Source organism: Lolium perenne, chromosome 1, assembly GCF_019359855.2.
Source record: "Lolium perenne isolate Kyuss_39 chromosome 1, Kyuss_2.0, whole genome shotgun sequence".
NCBI classification, from domain to species: Eukaryota; Viridiplantae; Streptophyta; class Magnoliopsida; order Poales; family Poaceae; genus Lolium; species Lolium perenne.
The window spans coordinates 30,766,949-30,789,056 of NC_067244.2; the positions used below are offsets into that span (position 1 = coordinate 30,766,949).

The 22,108-nt window shown below is 45.6% G+C and overlaps 1 protein-coding gene across 1 annotated transcript; it reads left to right on the forward strand.

The window, feature by feature from the left end:
• Positions 1-2,480: 2,480 nt before the first annotated feature.
• Positions 2,481-4,367, forward strand: LOC127345307 (uncharacterized). The gene is made up of 2 exons (XM_051371765.2): positions 2,481-2,757; positions 3,507-4,367. The coding sequence occupies exons 1-2, from the start codon at positions 2,584-2,586 to the stop codon at positions 4,068-4,070; spliced, it is 738 nt and encodes a 245-aa protein (XP_051227725.1). The 5' UTR covers positions 2,481-2,583; the 3' UTR covers positions 4,071-4,367.
• Positions 4,368-22,108: the final 17,741 nt, after the last annotated feature.

Genomic DNA, 22,108 nt, shown 5'->3' on the forward strand with positions numbered 1-22,108 from the left:
ACGCCTTCTGGTCCTCGACGGCGGTAGCTGCTGGGTTGGCTGGGGTGGCGCGGCCGAATCTGGCGAGGACGCCGGGGCGGCGGCCCCGGGAAGGCGGTTCTGCGGCGCATCCTCGCGCGCGCAGCGAGCTTCGGGCGGCGGGGCGGGCCGCTGCTGGTGGCCACGAATGCTCGGCGACTGATGGGGGCTATTGCGGGCGGCCACGGTGGTGCGGCGGCGGGCGTGCTGCTGCGTGCGGTGCCGGGTGGCAGCGTCGCGGAGATGCCCGAGCGGGCCATTTCTGGGCCTTGGAGGGCCCAGACGTGGATGCGGTGCTGCTTCTACTGGGGGAGGTGGAGGACGTTCTCGCTGCTGGCGCGTTCTCTGCCGGATTTGGGGATGCCGGGGCGGCGGCCCCGAGTGCGCGTCTTCGTCTCGCCGTTTGCGGCGGCTGGACTGCGCGTGGGTGGTTGGTAGCGGGGCGGTGCCTTGACGCAACGGTTGCGTGGAGGTCCTTGGATTTGGTGGGTGCCTCGGCGCGGCGGTCGCGTGGTAGCTGCCCCTAGTTTTGCGACGTCCCGGCAGCTGTGCCTCCTGCTGGCCATGTGCATGGACGGCGGTGCGGCGGTGCCGCTTCTCTGGTGGTCGGGGTGCTGGCTAGTGCCCTGAGGCGAGCGACGAGTCTACTTGAGGTGTTTGCTCTGATGATGCGCATGGACGCCGGAGCGGCGGCTCCGGGACATGGAGGATTTTGCTGCTCTGCCTTGGCCGTGCGGGTGGCAGGGCACGATTGCGTGAAGGGTCGTCACATGGTTGGCTTCATGTGGTGGCGGCGTGCTACGACGCATGCATGTCTTCTTCTTCGCCTTTGTGGACAGGCTTCAACGACTTAGGTTTTGGTGAACTCCGCGCGAAAGCATTGCATGCACTTCGATTGGTGTCGGCGATGTCGGCGTCCTCGGACGTCGCTCCCCTCGTTGGAGACATTGTCGATGAGCTCCTTCACCTCCCTTGTCGTGTGAAGTGTCAGACTCTCCGGGTGAAAACCTGAGCTTTGGATTTCGCTAGAGCGGGCATCGACGGCGCCATCATCGTCTCCCTCCTTGGGGCCGATGCCTTGGAGGTCTGGTACTCTGCTGGGCAAGTTTTGGCATGCTTTGCATGGCAGCTGCTTCATCGGCTAGGTGGGTGCGCGATCTCGGGACCGGTGTGGACATCGGAGCAGCGACTCCGGAGCTATGGGTCTTTGAGTGTCGTCTCTTCTTGCTTGGGTTGAAGTGTCGTCGGCTCTTAGTGTGCGTGGCCTCGGGGGCTGGTGTGTTGTGTTTGGGCTATCTTTTTCCGGTCCTCGCTAGTGTGCGCGGTCTCCGGACCGGTGTGGACGTTGGAGCGGCGGCTCCGAGAGCTTTTGTTTTGAGTGCTGCCACTTCCTCTAGGGCGGGAGTGTCGTTGGCTCGCGTGGTGCGCGGCCTCGGGGTCGGTGTGTGGCATTTGGGTTGTATGGTTTTCGGTTAGTTTTCCTTATAAACTGGCCAAATTTCCCTCTTCTTAATAAATAGGCAGTGCTTCTACCGGTTGCTCCAAAAAAATATTTTAACTTTTAAAAAAGAAATATTTAAAGAGAGAAGAAGAAAAAATAAAATAATAAGAAAAAAATGAGCTTACCTGATGGGCCGCCGCCCACTATACACCTGCCGGGTCGGGGGTGTGTGGCATCCCGTCCGCACCGTCCCGGTCGGTGTATATGAGCTCTCCCATAATTAGGACGCTCCTGTTTGCCGACCTGGTCGGCGTGGCGTTAGCACCGCACACCCTGCGTGGCTGCGGTGACTAGCTAGGTCGCGGCCCACTAGGAGGCAATTTACGTTTTTCTTTTCGTTTTCTTTTTTTTTTCATATTATTTCTATTCTCTTTCTTTTTTATTTTTCATAATCCAATTTCTCGGAAAAAATCTATTTTTCACAAACATCAACATTTTTAAAATATAAATATTTAAAATCCATATTTTTCAATTTTGAACAAATTTTTTTATTTGAACAATATTTATGTTTGAACATATTTGAAAAATGAAGATTTTTATGTCAAATATTTTTAATTCTGAAATTTAAAAAACACTTTTTCACATTTGAACATTTTTCACTCTTCAAACATTTATTATTTAAAACTATTTTTAAAATTTTAACATTTTTTAAAATGCACATTTTCAAATTTAATTGTTTTTAAAATATTAAGAAAGGAAAAGAAATAGAAAAGAAAAGGAAATAAAAAGGGAAAAAAGAAAACAGAAAATAGAGAATGAAACCAGAAACAGAACAAAGAACAAAGAGGAAATCGCGAACTGTTTCGGGTTCGCCCCATAATTAAGCCACAGCCAACCCGGTTTCGGATTTGAAGAATTTCAAACCGACCTGTTCAAATCCGAAACCGACCTGGGTCCGGATATCATGTCCATATAAGCCCAGCCCAGCCCAGTCTGGCCTTTTCAAATACGAACAGGCCGACCGGCTCGTCTCCTCCACAGCGAAAGGACCAACCACACGAAACCATCGATCCCATCCGTTTCCCCACCGACGGAATCACCAGCCGCCGGCCTGGTTGATCGCCATGGCCAAGTACGATTACGGCTCTCCCTCTCCCTCTCCCTCTCCCTCCCCACCGCCGGCCGACATACACGCCAACCACCTGCAGCGGGCTAGCCTCTCCGATCTCCTCCTTCACCTACACCGCAGGGCGAACTCCGGACCGGCCGACGGCCACTCGCGCCACCGCCAGCAGCAGGTTCGCATCTCCCGTCCGTTCCTTGATCCACTCTAAATTTCAGTATATTGTTTTCGAGCCCCTCACCCCACCCCTCGGGCCTGATCAATCCATGGGTTCATCTATTCGAATTGCAGTCATCGGATCTTCAATTTTTTTTTTACGAATTCCGATCTGCAAGTTGAACTGATGAACAAAACGCGCTAAACAATCTCGAAAAGACAAATGAAGAAAGCTACTAAACTGAGAAATTCTTAATTTTGTTGTTTCATCGCTAGCCATAAGCTGGGGAATTCTTAGGCTCCGTTTGGGAGCTTCATATTTTCTAAACCACAGTATTTCAAAACTGAAGTATTTTAGTGCTAGGGCATGAAATACTGCAGTTTCATGATACTGTAGTATTCCTCAGTTTTAGCAAAAAATGCAAGGTGTTTGGGAACTGTTGTTTCACCCTCCCCTTAACCGCTTTTTAGGCTAAATACAAATAGAAAATAATGCTTCGACCAGATTGGAGGAACTTTTTTTTCTAGCGTTTCTCAGTTTTGGAAAAAAGTGGTCCAGATCTCCTTTTCTAATACTGTGAAAATACTTTGTTTTGGAGAATACTGAAGTATTGAAACTGCAGTTTTATGCTCTAGCCAAACACCACAAAGTATTTGAAACCATAGTATTTTTAGAAACTGCAGTATTTCATAAATACTTCAAATATACTTCGCTACCAAACGGAGCCTTAGTTTTGTTCTAACTCTAATTTCTTATATGGCTGGCAGCAGCAGGTGCTACATGCGATTAACATGGACCATCGGATACCACCGGTGAGGATGCCAGATGGTACTACTCGCAGGTGTGAAATTATGTGCGTCGGGCCTCATTGTCCAGAGGCGCCTGCCGTGGCTTACCCCCGCCACCGCTACCGTGCGGCTACACCTTATGACCGCCCGGAGAACCATGTTTGTTGGAGCAGTCGGCCTCGTCGGCAGTCTCCCGCGCCGCATGACCAAGGGGTTACGAATGTTGTATGTGTGGCCAAGATGATCTCGCCAGTCGACCCTCTCGAGGATGATGAGTTCTACCGGGACTTTTTGGAGAATGTCACCGAAGATGCGGGCAAGTTCGGTGACCTGGTGAAGGTGGTGATCCCACGGCCCTGCCCTGGCATCGGCGGCAGGGCTACTCCGGTGGTTGCCGGAGTCGGGAAGGTGTTTCTGGAGTATGCGCACGTTGACGATGCTGCCTGGTGCAGGAGGAGGATGGATGGGTTGCGGTATGGTGGGAAAGAGATTCATGCTGAGTTCTTCCCTCAGTCCAAGTTTGCTGCTGGAGAGTATGAGTAGGACACTTGGACGGATGAGATGGTTGTTGGATACTACATGGTCAGAACTCCATATATTTGCTACTTCCTCTGTTTCATTTTATAAAACCTTTTGCAAGCTAAATTGGCTCACCAAGAAGTCTTATAAAATGGAACATACGGAGTAGTTACTAGTTAATCTCTTATCAGTATTGCCATAATGCTGCATCTACCCTAATGTGGAAGCACATTATTTGTAAGAAAAAAATGATGTTGCAAATATGTCTATTATATAATCGGTTGGAAGTTTGGCATATAACAAGAAATTCTTCTTGGTGCTGCCTTTTTGCTAGTCATTGCTTTGCTGATAAATTTGTCAGGAAGCAGCATAGCAGCATATATGTATGGCCTATGATAATTCGTGTTCGCAGTCAGGGTGCTTTGGTTAAATCTGAAAAACATGTGAAAACAAGTTAACATACATGCTCGTGCATGTTTTTTCTGAAGTTCTGTTTGTACATTAAGAAATATAACACCCTGAATGCCTTTGTTGAGAAAAAATCAACCCAGTAGTAAGAAAATATGAATGATATTCTAAGAGTGAGTTGAGAGTTGAGACCATGAATGATGCATTATCGTCGGGGGTGCAAGATGATGTATACCATTCCTGATTATACAAATTTTCCGTCGCCTCCATAACAGCGCACAGACCAAAAGTTACTACAGAATACGCACGGATACAAAAGAAAGTAAAGCACAGTTAGGCCAACCGAAGGAGCCGCAAATGGCTATTGCAGCTTTCGAAAGAGCCAACCGTGAGAAAGTACATGAAAGGATCGTATGCCGCACCTAGAGGGGGGTAATAGGTGCTACCCAATTTTTAGTTCTTTTTCAATTTAGGCTTGACACAAAGGTAAATTCTCTAGATATGCAACTAAGTGAATTTACCTATATGACAAGGTTATCAACTAAGCAAGATATAGCTACGCGATATATAGGAGATAGAATGGGATAGAAGTAACCGAGAGTGGAGCACGCGATGACACGGAGATGATTCCCGTAGTTCCCTTCCTTTACAAGAAGGTACGTCTACGTTTGGAGGAGTGTGGTTGCTACGCAAGCCAAACCAACAGCCACGAAGGCTTCACTCAGATCTCCTGTGAGCAACGCCACGAAGGCCTAGCCCACTTCCACTAAGGGATTTCCTCGAGGCGGAAACGGGGCCTTTACAATGTTCTTGGGGCACACATCCACAACCAAATTGGAGGCTCCCAAATCTGTAACAACACAACAATCAACAACAACACATCAACACAAATCAACTAGGGAACCAAATAGGAACACTAGCATGAGATCCCTCAAACAAATGAGGGGGAAATGAAAATCGTTTCGGTGAGGATGTAGATCGGTGGCTTCTCCTTCGAATCTCCAAAGATCAAGAGATTTGGTTGGGCGAGGAAGAAGATCTTGCAAATCTTGTGTTTCTTGAGGTGGCTCTAATGGAGGTGAAGCTTGGCAGATTTCTTGTGCAATGATTGAGCAAAGGGGTAAGGAAGAAGAAGAAGGGTATAAATACCCCTCCCCAAAATCCAGCCGTTGAGCATTTCGGGGGGCCGGATAATCCGCCCTAAGTAAGGGCCGGATAATCCGCCCCCCCGGATAATCCGGCCTCCAAGTACAAAACCATGACAATGTCCGGGCAAATGTTCGGCCCTTATACTGAGAAGCAATTATTCAGGTCCTTAGCCATTTTCGAGGGGGCCGGATATTCTTGAAATATCCGGCCCGGATAATCCGGCCCTGGTACAAAACCGGGACAATATCCGGGCAAATGTCCGGCCCCTATACTGAGCAGCATTTTCTCAAGTCCTTAGCCGAAATTCTGGGGGCCGGATATTTTGGAAATATCCGGCCCGGATTATCCGGCCTGATGAATATTTTTGCAGCTGCTTTTTTACAATACTGACCACATCCAACACACATACAAATGTATCTATGTAATTCCTGTATCACTTAAACAACCATTAGTGTATCACATACATTGACATCAAACACTCAAAACATAATATGAGAGATGTTCTTTCAATCTCCCCCTTTTTGGTGTTTGATGACAATATACGGATTTGCACGAGAATTACTATAGAGACAAGCATGATGGCAAAAACATAGAGGCACTCCCCCTACATGTGTGCATATAAGTAATTTGCATTTAAATACAAATACACAACACATAGAATTGAGGTGCCTCAACACTAGAGGTATCCATCATGAGCTCTAACAAGAGACATATACATATATGAAGTTGAGATAGGATGCTAGAAGTCATACCCATGTGTAGATATATGATACGGAGATATAGCATCACACATGATACAATAGTCTTGATCTCAACATATAGAAATCCGAAAACCATAACAATGTCTCACACCACAAAGCACATAGTTTTAAACGGAACACAACCAAAGCAAATAGTTCAAATAAGAGGGGAACACAAGCAATAAAGGAATGATAAACGCATATGCTTGTGCCCAAACCATGCAAATCCCCGAGAGAGTTCCTAATAGAACGCTTCTCCCCCTTTGGCATCGAGACGCCAAAAAGGGGACAAGCGCGATGCTACTCGCCCCATGGGGATCACTCGGAGGCATCATCATCATCGGACTCCTGCGCCTCTTCTTCTTCTTCTTCTTCTTCTTCTTCATCAGTGTCAGGTGCATCCGGAGAGCGGCGAGCGAGGCTGGACCTTTGAATGGAACTATCAAGATCACTCCATGGAACCTGTGCAGAATGCCACCCACTGTAACCTGGGTGAGCTGGAGGCTGGGGAGGGGGTCCTTGCTCACCACTGAGCTTGTGCAGAATAACCGCCTGAGTATGCTTAATCTCAGCCCGCTCCCGGCTGGCCGCAAAGTTCTCCTTATGGATCTCAATGTTCATGCAAAGGATGTGACGCTGAAACCAACTGAGCCTGTTCACTTGTTTCTTCATAGCAGGGAGGTCAGGATGGCGAGCAGGAGCAAATCCACTAGAACGAGCATCACCCATGAAGGAGTCAGGTGGAGGTACAGCAGAAGAGACAGGCTTAAGCTTGTAGGCCTTCTTGACAGAGTGATTCATCAAAGGATACCCACTCAAGTCTTCACCACGCACGCCCGCAGTGTTGTTGATGAGGAGCTGGATGTAAGGCGCATAAGGTATAGAGGTGCGGGAGACCATGGCATCATGAATCTCATGGAAGATGAAGTCCATGACATCAACAGTGTAGATACGTTCCTCATTCTCATCACGAGCACACCGAAAGTTGAGGTACATGAGGTCCACAAGAGTTCCCCGGATTGCATCATTGTTACCACCACTAGGAGCGATGGTGGACCGAAAGAACCTGAGCAGCTGACTATAAATGCTAAGAAGCCCCTTGGTCTCTCCCACTTTTCCAGCAGATGTATAGAGATCAAACAGTGCATTCTTATCTGCCCTCTGAGGTCCATGGAGACGACGGCCTCCTTCAGCAGGAACTCCAAGGATAGCAGCAAAACGGTGCAAGGTGGCACTACAGTGAGTGGAGCCAGACATCCATTCCATAGTACGGTCCTCATCTTTCTTGATGGCCAACGTAGCAAAGAACTGCTTCACCAACTCTGGACTATAGTCACATTTAATCTTCATCAAATCCTTCAAGCCCATCCTACCAGCCACCCAGATGGCATCCGCAAAGTGATTGTTGACCGCCAGAACGTCCACATCGATAGCTTGCATGGGACGTACTTTCTTCATGGGCTCATAGATATCCTTATAGATGAACTCCTGCTCCATGCACCAATATTTTCTGCCCTCTGTCTCTTCATCTCTTGGGAGGTCTTCATACCAGTTCTTCATACGGATTGCTTGATAAGAGACAATGTCCATAGACTTGTAGTTTTCCCTTGAAGCCTTGTTCTTGTGCCTAGATGAGGTTGACTTGCGAGGAGCGTTGGACATGAACTCATCACTTGACCGATCAGTTCTTGCGCGTCTCCAAGAGGTACCCCGAGAAGAACGACCTGTGAATAGCAAAGATGGATAGCAAAGAGAAGATAATGCTCATGAGTCATGTATGATACAATAATGCACTCTAGAAACATACTATAAGCTGGTACAAGTCTAAAACAAGATAGATTGAATCAAAACTGCAGAGGCGATGAAGCTCCAGGCCGGATAATCCGGTGCCCCAAGGGGGCGGATAATCCGGCCAGACCGGATAATCCGGTCCTCGCGGGGGCCGGATAATCCGGCCCTGCGAAACTAGCAGATTTTGCAATCAACAACTTGTCTTGGAACAGATCGGCCTTATAGCATGCAAGAGGAGTACACTACAAGCGATTTGGAACAACTAGACACCAAATCCACCAAGAAAATAGCACATATAAAACACAACACCTAGGGTTAGGGATTGTGAGTCATACCCGCATCCATTGCGAGAGCTGCTTGGAGGAGAAGGTAGCTAGGAGGGAGGAGCACCCGATCCACCCAAAAACTCCGGGAGGGAGTGGACGGGGCAACTCCGGCGAGGAGGAGAGTCTCCGGCGATCTTGAGAGGAGAGAGAGGGGAGAGAGGCGCGTGGGGGGTGGACTGAACCGTTTCCCCCCCGCGGCCTCGTCCTCAGCCCTTTCAGGATCAGCCCAGGCCGGATAATCCGGCCCTAGTTTAGGGCGGATAATCCGGCCGGGCCGGATTTTCCGGGTCGCCTGGGGGCCGGATTATCCGGTGTTCTGGAAAATTTTCAGAACGCCGTCAATCCCGCCTATCTTTAGTTGGTTATTTGCGAACCCATATGTGGTGCAATAGACTATCACCTCACATATAAGATGCATATTTACCAATAAGATGGGGCAACCTAGATCATCCGACCGAGAAACCTCAAACTCCAAGTTTTTTATCAAACATGACAAATGAGCAAGATGGAAATGGCTTATAGATGAGTGTAGGCTTAGGTTTAGAAAACTCATACTGTTAATGGTACATGATCACTCAAGTTCGCAAGATATGAGCAAATAAGGCCAAACTAGAGTGATTTCCCATAAGAACATGGAGATGTCAAATAAGAGGCGATAAGATCCAAATAACTCCAACTCTTCACAAGGAAGAGTGTGGTGGCCTAGGCCACCATATATGAGTGTTGTGACATGGCACCGCGAAGATATATCTTGGGTCCAAGCCACTACTCATCATTGAAGCTCACATATCGACATATGATATTAAGAGAATGATTTCTTAATGTTGGCATTATGGGGGGGGGGATAGCTCAATAATTTAAACCGCACTCCCCCTATTTCCATGCCCACATCTAAACCAAATAAAGTTTTGAGACAAAGATGTGTTTGCAAGATGGTCAAGCTATACTCCTTGAATCAATGATATTTAGCTCATTCCTCAAATAAGAGAACCTTGCTTCATCAAGAGGCTTCGTGAATATATCGGCAAGTTGATCTTTGGTAGGAACATAGATAAGCTCAATATCACCACGGGCAACATGATCCCTTATGAAATGATTCCGGATCTCAATATGCTTCGTTCTTGAATGTTGCACCGGATTGTAGGCAATCTTGATGGCACTTTCATTGTCACATAATAGAGGCACTTTGTCACAAATGACACCGTATTCCTTTAAAGTTTGCCTCATCCATAACAATTGAGTGCATCCACTTGCGGCGGCAACATATTCGGCTTCGGCGGTGGAGAGAGATATGCAATTTTGCTTCTTAGAAGACCAACACACCAAGGACCTACCAAGGAATTGGCAAGCCCCGGAAGTTGATTTCCTATCATCCTTGTCACCCGCCCAATCCGCATCGGTATATCCATTGAGAATAAAACTTGAGCCTTTGGGGTACCAAATACCATATCTTGGGGTATCAACCAAATATCAAAAGATTCTTTTGAGAGCCATCATGTGGCTCTCCTTAGGAGAAGCTTGATACCTTGCACACACACCAACACTCAACACTATGTCCGGTCTAGATGCACAAAGGTAAAGCAAGGGTCCAATCATGGAGCGATATACCTTTTGATCCACCTCTTTACCATTGGGATCAAGTGCAAGATGACATTTGGTAACCATAGGAGTGGCCACACCCTTCATCTCGGTCATCTTGAACCTCTTGAGCATGTCTTGGAGATATTTTGCTTGGTTGATGAAGGTTTCTTCCCTCAATTGCTTGATCTCAAAACCGAGGAAGAACTTCATCTCTCCCATCATCGACATCTCAAACCTATCGGTTATAAGCTTTGAGAATTCATCATTGAAAGCTTTGTTAGTAGAGCCAAATATAATATCATCAACATATAACTGGCAAACGAAAAGCTCCCCATTGACCCTCTTAGTAAAAAGAGTGGGATCGATTAGCCAAACATCAAACCCACGGTCTACCAACAATTCTTTAAGGTGCTCGTACCAAGCTCTAGGAGCTTGTTTGAGACCATAAAGTGCTTTATCAAGCTTGTAGACATGGTTAGGAAAGTTGAGATCCTCAAACCCCGGGGGTTGCTTAACATAAACCTCTTCATGCAAAGGACCATTAAGAAATGCATTTTTCACATCCATTTGTTGTAACTTAAAGTTATGATGCGATGCATAAGCAAGAAGGATACGGATGGACTCAAGGCGAGCCACGGGAGCATAGGTTTCTCCAAAGTCAATTCCCTCAACTTGAGAGAACCCTTGAGCCACCAACCTTGCCTTGTTCCTCACAACATTTCCAAACTCATCTTGCTTATTCTTGAAAATCCATTTAGTGCCTATAACATTGCGGCACTCCTTTGGCTTCTTTACTAAGGTCCATACTTTGTTGCGCTTGAAGTTGTTGAGTTCCTCGTGCATAGCTTCCAACCAATCCGAATCTTCAAGGGCTTCAAATACTTTCTTGGGTTCCACTAAGGAGATATAAGCATGATGATTGCTAAAGTTAGCCAATTGCCTTCTTGTGGAAACTTTTGCCCTTACATCACCAAGAACCTTGTCATGTGTGTGTCCAAGACACTCAAGTTGCCTCTCTCTTCTTGCTAGTCGACGGGTCTCGATCTCCTCCTTGGTTCTTCTTGGCCTTGGAGGTGTCACTTGATCAACTTGATCATTTGGGTCCCCGTCTTGACCTTGAATTTGAGCTTCCTCAATTTCTTGAGATTGCTCATCCTCATGTGCTTGATCTTGGACAATATTTGGTGAAGCGCAAATATCAAATAGATACTCATCGGAGCCATCATGAATTCTTGGTTGATCTTGTCCTTGATCTTGTTCATGAGAGAGAGGGTTTTCTTCTTGTTCTTGGGTTGGTGCATCATTAGCTTCAAGAGATGGGGTTTGTTGATGTTGAGAGGATGAGGGCTCCACCGTGGTAGAGCATAGTTCTTCCCGAGACGCCACACCGTGTCCCTCAATGGGGCGGAAAAATCCCACACCCATTCTTACTATGGCATCTTGAGGTATTTCATCACCTGCACATACATCAACTTGCCCCACTTGGGAGCCATCATTTTCTTCGAACTTCACACTACAAGATTCAATGATAATCCCGGAGGATACATCAAAGACTCTATAAGTGTGAGATTCGGCACCGTAACCAACAAATATACCCTCCAAAGCTTCAGGAGCAAATTTAGACAAACGAACTCCTTTGATTTTGTAGAAACAGTTACAACCGAACACCTTGAAGTATGAGATATTGGGCTTGTTGCCGGTGAGTATTTCATATGGAGTCTTGTTCAATCCCTTGCGGAGATAGAGCCGGTTAGAAGAGTGGCAAGCGGTGGAGATGGCTTCGGCCCAAAAGTTATAGCGGGATTTATACTCCGCCATCATAGATCTTGCCATATCCATAAGAGTCCGGTTCTTCCTCTCCGCAACACCATTTTGTTGAGGAGTGTAAGCAGCGGAATATTGATGTCGAATCCCCTCATCACTAAGAAAATCATTGAGTGTATAGTTCTTGAACTCGGAGCCGTTGTCACTTCTTATTGCCATAATGAGGAGGTTGTGTTGGCGTTGCACCTCGGTAGCAAAGTCAATGAATATTTGTTGAGTCTCATCTTTCGTCTTGAGAAAGTAGACCCAAGTGTATCTTGAGTAATCATCAACAATCACCAAGCAATGTTTCTTCGCACCAAGACTTGCATGAGTAACTGGACCAAAGAGATCCACATGAAGGAGCTCCAAGATCCTCTTGGAAGAGATGATAGTCTTGCTTGGATGCGGAGAGTCATGCATTTTGCCTTCAACACAAGCCCTACAAACACGATCTTTGGCAAAAGACACATTTTCCATTAGTCCCACAATATGGTTCCCCTTGTGAAGACTTTGCAAAGTTCTCATGTTGACATGGGCTAGGCGGCGATGCCACAACCAACCCACGTCCGCCTTTCCGAATAGGCACATCGCACTTGTCGTGGTGTTCCCCGAAAAGTCCACCACATACAAGTTGTGTTTGCGATACCCAACGAAAGCGACTTTTAGAGTCTTGCTCCACAAGAGGACCACAATATCATTATCAATAAAGACGGCGAAACCCATCTTGCCAAGGGCGGAAACGGAAAGCAAATTGTAACCAAGGGTTTTGACAAGCATGACATCCACAAGAGTAATGTTGTGTGCAACCACAACCTTGCCAAAACCCATTACCTCGGATGTAGAATTATCGCCAAAGGAGACGGTGATATTATTTATATTGGGCCTCAACTCCTTGACGAGGTTCTTGCCGCCGGTCATATGACTTGTACAACCACTATCAAGTACCCATTTTGACCCTCCGGCGGCATAGTCCTACATGAGATCAATTCTTGGATTTAGGTACCCATTTCACAATGGGTCCTCTTTTGTTAGCAACAAGGGTCTTTGGGACCCAAATAGACCAAGCAACATAACCATCATATGGGCCAACATATTTAGCATAAACATCACCATAATAATCTTTAAATAAAACATAGTGAGGGTTAGCATTTCCCGCATCATCATCATTAATGGTTTTGCCCTTAGGGGCTTCACCATTAGTGCTATCTTTCTTCTTCTCTTGTGCGGGCTTGTCCTTTTGCTTGTTTGCCTTCTTTGCCTTGGCCCCATAACCAAGGTCCTCCTTCCCATTGTTTGATCTTTGCTTACTCAAAAGATCATCCAACGAAAGTTTACTTTGGGGAGAGGAGGCCTTAGCAAGTTCATCCTTCAACCTAGCATTTTCCTCAATAACATTTGCATGATCACATGAGGGAGTAGAGGAACTAGGCACATCATATGAAGCAAGCCTAATTTGAAGTTGCTCATAAGACTTGGATAGGAGAGTGTATTCACTCTTCAAAGCTTTGTGAGCTTTGTCTAGTTCATCTAGATCCTTCACAAGTTTCTCATGATCAACCTCAAATTGGGCCTTTTCCTTTTTAAGCACTTTAGTCTTAGCCCTAGCAAGATCTCTAGCTTTTGTGAGCTTGTTAATTTTATCTTGAGGCTCTTCAAGAGTTTCTAGCCTCTCCTCAAGAGAAGCTATAGTTTCTTGACTTTCCTCAAGAGCATTTTTAAGAGCATGGATTTCAAGAGAGTCTTCTCTCTCTATTTGACCCTTTTTCTCAAGAATATCACTTTGTTGAGCTATACGAACCATGAGATTTGAAACATGCTTTTTAGTGTTACCTTGTAGGTTGAGAATGAAATCATCAAACTCTAGCATTTCTTGTTTCACTTTTAGACTAGCATCATCAACCCCTAGATCACTAGATATGTTAGGCATAGAGGGGTTAGGGGATGATACATCGGAGGATTTAGCCATGAGGCAACTTTCTTCCTCCACATGAATGACCTCATTGGGGGATTCACTTGGTGATGAAGAATTAGTGGAGAGGGAGGCAAGAGCGACCAATCCATTGGAGGTTGCATCTTCTTCATCATCAACATCATCATCTCCGGAGGTATACTCTTCTTGAGTTGATAGCACAATAGATGTGTCCAAGGAGGACCTTGCCATGAAGCAATGTGCATTCTTGTTATGAGGATTCTCATTGGGAGAGTCAAAGAGAGATGAAGAGAGAATGTTGGTGGTGACGATGGCGGCCAATTCCTTTGAGCTTTCTTCATCTTCCTCACTACTAGAACTTTCAACTTCATCGGAAGAATATTCTTCCCTAGTTACGAGCACAACTCTTGAGGGCCTCTTGCCCTTCTTGGTCTTGTTGTTGTAGAATTTCTTGTTTGGGGCTTTTGAATATTTGCCCTTTGTGTCCTTGCTCTTGTCCTTGGGAATGAGCCTTCCATTATGAAGCTCTCTATTCTCATAGGGGCATTCGGCAATGAAGTGGCGCTTGTCATCACAATTGTAGCATGATCTTGTCTTTGGACCAAAGCTAGTGAATCCACTTTTGTTGTTTCTCTTGATGTTGTCTTCCTTGGCCTTGGAGGGATCAACCCAAAAGGACTTTGCATGGAAGGCCATGTGATCATGGTAGTGGCATTGCAAATCTTCCGGATAGGACGTACTCCAAGATGCCCTATAAGATTCTTGAGGAATCACTTCTTCAATGGAGTTGACCGCCAAGGCAAGGTTGGAGCCTTTTGTCATTCCAAGAGCTCGATTGCGAGAATCATGAGAGGTTTCCTCAAGCACCTTGAGAGCTTGCATCTCGTGCACGACTTGTTGAGAGGTGAGAGAGGAATAGCATTCCCTCCCCACAAGAGTCTTGACATCAATGGGTACAAATGGCATCATGCATTCAATGTACTTCTCCTTGATCAAGAGTCATTGATGTGGGTGGCACCAATAAGCCGGAAGGCATCGGCAACGGTGAGAAGTCTTCCATACATGTCTTCATGATCTTCATCCAGTAGCCTCATGAACCCTTCGGCTTTATTCTTAAGAGCATTATACTTGTTCCTCCTTGTGCTCTCACTTCCAATGCAACTAGCGGCCAAACCATCCCAAGCTTCCTTGGCGGTGGTGTAGTTCCGAACACGATGCAAGTCCTTTGTCCCCACACTAGTTTGAATCATGTACAAGGCGGTGTTGTTGAGTTGACTATCAACCGCTTCTCTTCTAGTCAACTTGTCGGGGTTGTATGGCTTGAAGCCTTCCAAGATGATTCTCCAAAGTTCATTGGAGGCACTGCAAACATGAGAGCGAAACTCAAATTGCCAAGTATCGAAATTATCAATGGAAAACTTAGGTGGGTCGCCCCGAATGTTCAAATGGGGATGGGGAACCGGTATATCGGGAGATAGAAAAGGTGGAGGTACTCGATTGTAGCTCCCACCCCTACTAGTTCCCCTAGGAGATGCAATGGGATTTTTTTATAGTGTTTAAGTTATCACCTTCCACGGGTTTGGTAGAAGAGGGTAATTCCGAAGCTTCACCCTCTTCTAATGCACCCGTGTCTTTTACCTCTACACTAGGAGCCTTGGGAAGGGCCGGAGCCAAAAGCTCGGCAATCATCTTTTTCATGCTTTCCATTTGGGCTTCCATGGAGGACTTCAACGAATTGAAGTCTTCCATGGAGACCGTCTTGGCGGCCCCTTTCGAGGACTCCTCGTTAGGCATACTCTTAGGTGGTTAAGCCCGAAATAAGAGCCGAGGCTCTGATACCAATTGAAAGGATCGTATGCCGCACCTAGAGGGGGGGGTGAATAGGTGCTACCCAATTTTTAGTTCTTTTTCAATTTAGGCTTGACACAAAGGTAAATTCTCTAGATATGCAACTAAGTGAATTTACCTATATGACAAGGTTATCAACTAAGCAAGATATAGCTACGCGATATATAGGAGATAGAGTGGGATAGAGGTAACCGAGATTGGAGCACGCGATGACACGGAGATGATTCCCGTAGTTCCCTTCCTTTGCAAGAAGGTACGTCTACGTTTGGAGGAGTGTGGTTGCTACGCAAGCCAAACCAACAGCCACGAAGGCTTCACTCAGATCTCCTGTGAGCAACGCCACGAAGGCCTAGCCCACTTCCACTAAGGGATTTCCTCGAGGCGGAAACCGGGCCTTTACAATGTTCTTGGGGCACACATCCACAACCAAATTGGAGGCTCCCAAATCTGTAACAACACAACAATCAACAACGACACATCAACACAAATCAACTAGGGAACCAAATAGGAACACTAGCATGAGATCCCTCAAACAAATGAGGGGAAATGAAAATCGCTTCGGTGAGGATGTAGATCGGTGGCTTCTCCTTCGAATCTCCAAAGATCAAGAGATTTGGTTGGGGGAGGAAGAAGATCTTGCAAATCTTGTGTTTCTTGAGGTGGCTCTAATGGAGGTGAAGCTTGGCAGATTTCTTGTGCAATGATTGAGCAAAGGGGTAAGGAAGAAGAAGAGGGGTATAAATACCCCTCCCCCAAATCCAGCCGTTGAGCATTTCGGGGGGCCGGATAATCCGCCCCCCCCCCCCCCCCCGGATAATCCGGCCTCCAGGTACAAAACCATGACAATGTCCTGGCAAATGTCCGGCCCTTATACTGAGAAGCAATTCTTCAGGTCCTTAGCCATTTTCGAGGGGGCCGGATATTCTTGAAATATCCGGCCCGGATAATCCGGCCCTGGTACAAAACCGGGACAATATCCGGGCAAATGTCCGGCCCCTATACTGAGCAGCATTTCCTCAAGTCCTTAGCCGAAATTCTGGGGGCCGGATATTTCCAAAATATCCGGCCCGGATTATCCGTCCTGATGAATATTTTTGCAGCTGCTTTTTTACAATACTGACCACATCCAACACACATACAAATGTATCTATGTAATTCCTGTATCACTTAAACAACCATTAGTGTATCACATACATTGACATCAAACACTCAAAACATAATATGAGAGATGTTCTTTCAGTACACACAATACGACCGATTAGCTAAGCCTAATGGCCATATCCGTGCCCCGTAAAGCACAGACAAATTAACCAAAGTGCGTTCTCTCTTGATCGAGCATGGTGACGGCTTCCGTCAGCCATGACCGATGTAACCTAAATTATTGTCTTAATGTAAACACAAAACTTCTAGGGTGTATCGTGACATTGCAACTAATTAATGATGCTGGAGTTGGGTTAGTGGTTCGACGGAGAACGTCACAAAAAAATACAAAAGGGCGCCCGTAAGTGGTCACCATTAAGTTATGAACCGACCAAAGAAACAGCCAAGTGCTGGATCACATGGATGCTAGCTAATACCAATTCAGCAATTTTTTCCTTTCTCTCTCCATGAGGTAAGCTATATACTATATGCACTAGTGGCGAGGGTGTATCGATCAACATTCAACAATGCGTAGCTGAGTAACTTGGACATTAAGCAATGTGTGCCATCATGCTATTCTATACTCCTTTTTGTTCGGTCTGTCCTAAACCCATAGTTGTATATGATACAAATGTACATGAATCTGATCGTGAAATGGTTTCTCTTCTACAAAAAAAAACTACTACTGTCTACCCCACAATCGCGTGAAATTTTGTTAATTCTATGTGACGTGCCGGCGGAATGAGGGGTGAGATGAGTTTAAAACAACGTGTGGACAAATATTGTGGAGGCATCAACAAAATGGTTAGGGTCGTGAGGCGGATTATTTTGGCAACTTGCAAACGATGATGACGTCAGAGTCGAGGTAGAATACCTCGCCGGAAGTTATTACAGTTGGGTTCATTTAATGTTGCATCAGAGACGAAACTCATGTGCTCCAAGCTTATTGAGATGGTGAATGCGAGACTATCACGATGACCATGGATGGAGCAGGGACATTGAGATGATAAGTGTCACAATGGTAGCTTCTGGGGGTAGAAAGGTGCCGAGATGGGCGACATCTTAGGTCAGGTCGACTGGCAGAGACGATGTTTCAATAGTAAGTTTGGTAATGCAATTGATAGTAACCTTAGATGGGAGGAGAAAGTGGTAATCTAGAAAAAAAAAATACTCCCTCTGATCCTAAAAAAATGTTGGACTGCTTATTTTGTACAAAAGCCCTCCTCTTTTACTTGAACTCAACCCGCATTCGAGCTAGCTCTCTCATGCATGTGTCCGGGAAAAGTCTGACCGCACATGTGCTGTGCGTGTGTGCTAGCTCCCGCATGCATGTACTATTATTGCGAATCTATAAGGTCTTAGCTGTCAAACGTATTTATACTAGGCTTCCGCCAGATTTTTCGGACCGGAGGGAGTAGGAAAAATGATATGGCGAGCATGTCATCCTTAGACTGTGCATGTAATTATAGGGTAAACATTTGACAAAGAAACCAGATCAAATCATACGCTGCATGTCGTTTCGATTGATATATTTTTTTTTTGCGGGGGCGTTTCGATTGATATATAGCAAACCTTAATTTGTGAAAGGAAAAAAAAACAACAACTTGGCAAAAATAAATTCCTTAATCTCATGTACTCTTGCACTCTCCTACGATTCATTGAAAAAACAGCTCCCAATGCATTTTCATAAAAAAAAAAGAAGCAAAACCTTGTGAGCTGAATTACGACTATACTGCCCCTAGGATTTCGTACAATTTCTCTTGCGTACAAAAAAAAACTAGTCATACATTTCAAGCCCTCCTCTACTCATCGTAATGGAATTTTCTTGACCACATCAAGAATTCCACCCCTCTCTAGAATTTACATTTGATGGTTAAGATGGGGATAGCTCCAAGATTTGAAAGACCCAGTCACTCTACTCGTCTCTTACCTGTTTTTTTGTGCGTACCAATGACCATGAACGAGACTGTGTGGCATTTGAAATGGCCAAAGTTCCAAATCTGCCAAAGCCAGAAAGTAAAATATTGAAATGACAAGAGGTTAGAGGTAAGAGGGTAAAGGGAAGATATGATAAGATACGATAGTACAGGAGTACAGGGTCGCATGTGGGCTGTGACCTGTGAGCTGTTTCGGTGAGCAGCAGCCTGTCGCCCAACAATACATGCGGCCCAGTCACCCGACGGTGGACATCGTACCAACTTGTAGCCACCGTCATTGCTCCCTTTACGTGGGGCCCACTTCGTCCGAGCATACGTTTTTTCTTTGACAATAATTCTTCAAGCATACTCCTACGCATGTGTGGAGATTCAGGGGAAAATATCAACCAAGGAGAGCAATATCATGAGTTCTCCAGAATAAAATAGGCACATCTCAAGTTCTCAACACACACGGCTCCCCTCATGCATTTGCGGTTCACACAATGTAGCAACCCAGTTAAAAACGTAAAAAAAATGCAAAATAGAAGCACAATGGATAAAATCACATTACAAGTACTAATTCCAAGTGGTTGACGATCTTGGTGAATATCGAATCGGTGATTTGACAAATGGATAATGTGTGAGCGCACAAGGTTAAAAGGGGTTGTGATGCGCTAGCACATCGTCTTGCTCAGTTAGTCAAGAGGTGCGGTCGATGCGCTGTTTTGCATCTTGATGCTCGAGAAGACATTGTCGAACCCCTTAACCTTGAATATTATTGTTGTTCAAAACTAGTAATAATATCGCTTAATATAAAAAATGAGATAGTAATAGAAAATATGGCTTGAGGCAGTCCCAACTGAGGAGTTAAAATAGAGCAGATTTTCAAAACCCGATAAGCACTATTGCCAAAATCTTAGCCGTGAGCCATTTCATGATTTGGGTAGGAGGCTTGCAACATACCCCAATCTTGCGCCAAAATTGACATAACGTGCCATCCAAAAAACTACCTAAAATTTAGAATCGAAACTTACTTTTTCATTTTTTTTGATAAGCATAGAAAATAATTGTATTATTTGATAAAAAAATCATGTGTATATTCAACTCAATACCTATGTGCGTGATTTTTTTTCATGATTTTATTAAACTTACAAATACGGTTTTGCTATGATATCAAAAAGTGCATGCACCGGAGAGCTATCCTTATTGTTTTATATACTTTTTGGCACAAGGTCTGAAAGAGGATTGGGCAAATGGTCTAGGATCAGACGACTAGTATTGAGCAATATCCAGTACGTAGTAAAAGAAATAGCCAATGAAATGTCAAGCCAAAACAAGATAGGTTAATACACCAATTATCTCTCCACACCAAACCCCCTGATAACCCACAAGTATAGGGGATCGCAACAGTTTTCGAGGGAAGTAAAACCCAAATTTATTGATTCGACACAAGGGGAGGTAAAGAATACTTATAAGCCTTAACAACTGAGTTGTCAATTCAGCTGCACCTGGAAAAGCACTAGTAACAGGGATGATGTGAAAGCAGCAGTAATATGAGAGCAGTAGTAACAGTAACACAGCAGTAGCAGTAATATGAGAGCAATGGCACCAGAAAATAGTTGATACTACTTCCAATGACATATAGGACCGAGTATATGATAATGAGAGATGGACCGGGGTTCCCAGCTATCTACACTAGTGGTAACTCTACAATAACAAGTGTTGGGTGAACAAATTACAGTTGGACAATTGATAGGATTGAAATAGCATTAATACAGAACATCAAGATTATTAATTATGTAGGCATGTTTTCCATATATAGTCATACGTGCTCGCACTGAGAAACTTGCATAACATCTTTTGTCCTACCAGCCGGTGGCAGCCGGGCCTCTAGGGAATCTACTGAAAATTAAGGTACTCCTTTTAATAGAGCACCGGAGCAAAGCATTAACACTCTGTGAAAACATGTGATCCTCATACCTAAGCCTTCCCCTCCAGTTATCCCAGTTGCTGTCACTCTGGGGCCTCGGGTTCCGGACATAGACATGTGCAAACAACTTGTAGATACAATCTAAGCAATAAGTATAGAGCTTAAATCTAAGATCATGCCACTCGGGCCCTAGTGACAAGCATTAAGCATAACAAGATTGCAGCAACAATAACTTCACCAACTTTATAGATAGACTAATCATAATGTAACAATCCATCGGATCCCAACAAACACAACACTGGATGAATCTCAATCATGTAAGGCAGCTCATGAGATCATTGTATTGAAGTACATGGGGGAGAGAGTACCAACTAGCTACAGCTAGAACACGTAGTCCATGGGGGAACTACTCACGGAGCATGATGGAGGCGGTGGCGTTGATGGAGATGGCTTCCGGGGGCACTTCCCCGTCCCGGCGGCGTGCCGGAACAGAGATTCTGTCCCCCGAATGTAGGATAACGTTGCATAGAAAACAAAAAATTTCCTACCGCGAACACGCAATCCAAGCCAAGATGCAATCTAGAAGACGGTAGCAACGAGGGGATTATCGAGTCTCACCCTTGAAGAGATTCCAAAGCCTACAAGATGAGGCTCTTGTTGCTGCGGTAGACGTTCACTTGGCGCTTGCAAAAGCGCGTAGAAGATCTTGATCACGGCGCCACGAACGGGCAGCACCTCCGTACTCGGTCACACGTTCGGTGTTGATGAAGACGACGTCCTTCTCCCCGTTCCAGCGGGCAGCGGAAGTAGTAGATCCTCCTCGGAATCCCGACAGCACGATGGTGTGGTGGCGGTGTCGATGGAGAACTCCGGCAGGGCTTCGCCTAAGCGTATGCGGGAGAAGTGGAGGAGGAGGAGAGGCTAGGGTTTGGGGAGAGGGGGTGGCTAGGGCGCCGGCCATGGGCAGCCCTAGGTGGTGCGGCCAAGAGTGGCTGCCCCCTCCCTCTCCTCCTCATTATATAGGTGGAAATCCCCAAGAGTTGTAGTCCAAGTCTTCGAATAAGACCCCAACAACAAAACCTCCCATAGGTGGGAAACCTACTCAAGGGGGGAGTCCTACCCAAGGTGGGACTCCCACCTTTCCCTTAGGTGGGGTGGCCGGCCACCTATGGTGGAGTCCACCTGGGACTCCACCCTTTAGGGTTTGGCTGGCCATGCAAGGTGGAGTCCCTTCGGGACTCCACTTTCCATGGTGATTTCTTCCGGACTTTTCTAGAACCTTCTAGAACCTGCCATAAATGCACCGGATCATTTCCAAACTTGGAATATGACTTCCTATATATGAATCTTATTCTCCGGACCTTGATTATTTCTGAAAACAAAATTTCCAGCTCCTTACTTTTCAAACAGATTTGAACTTCAAGTTTCACGGAGACAAGATAACTTTAGGTACTAATTGAAACCATAGCTCTTTGAATCAACAATGTGAGGTTTACT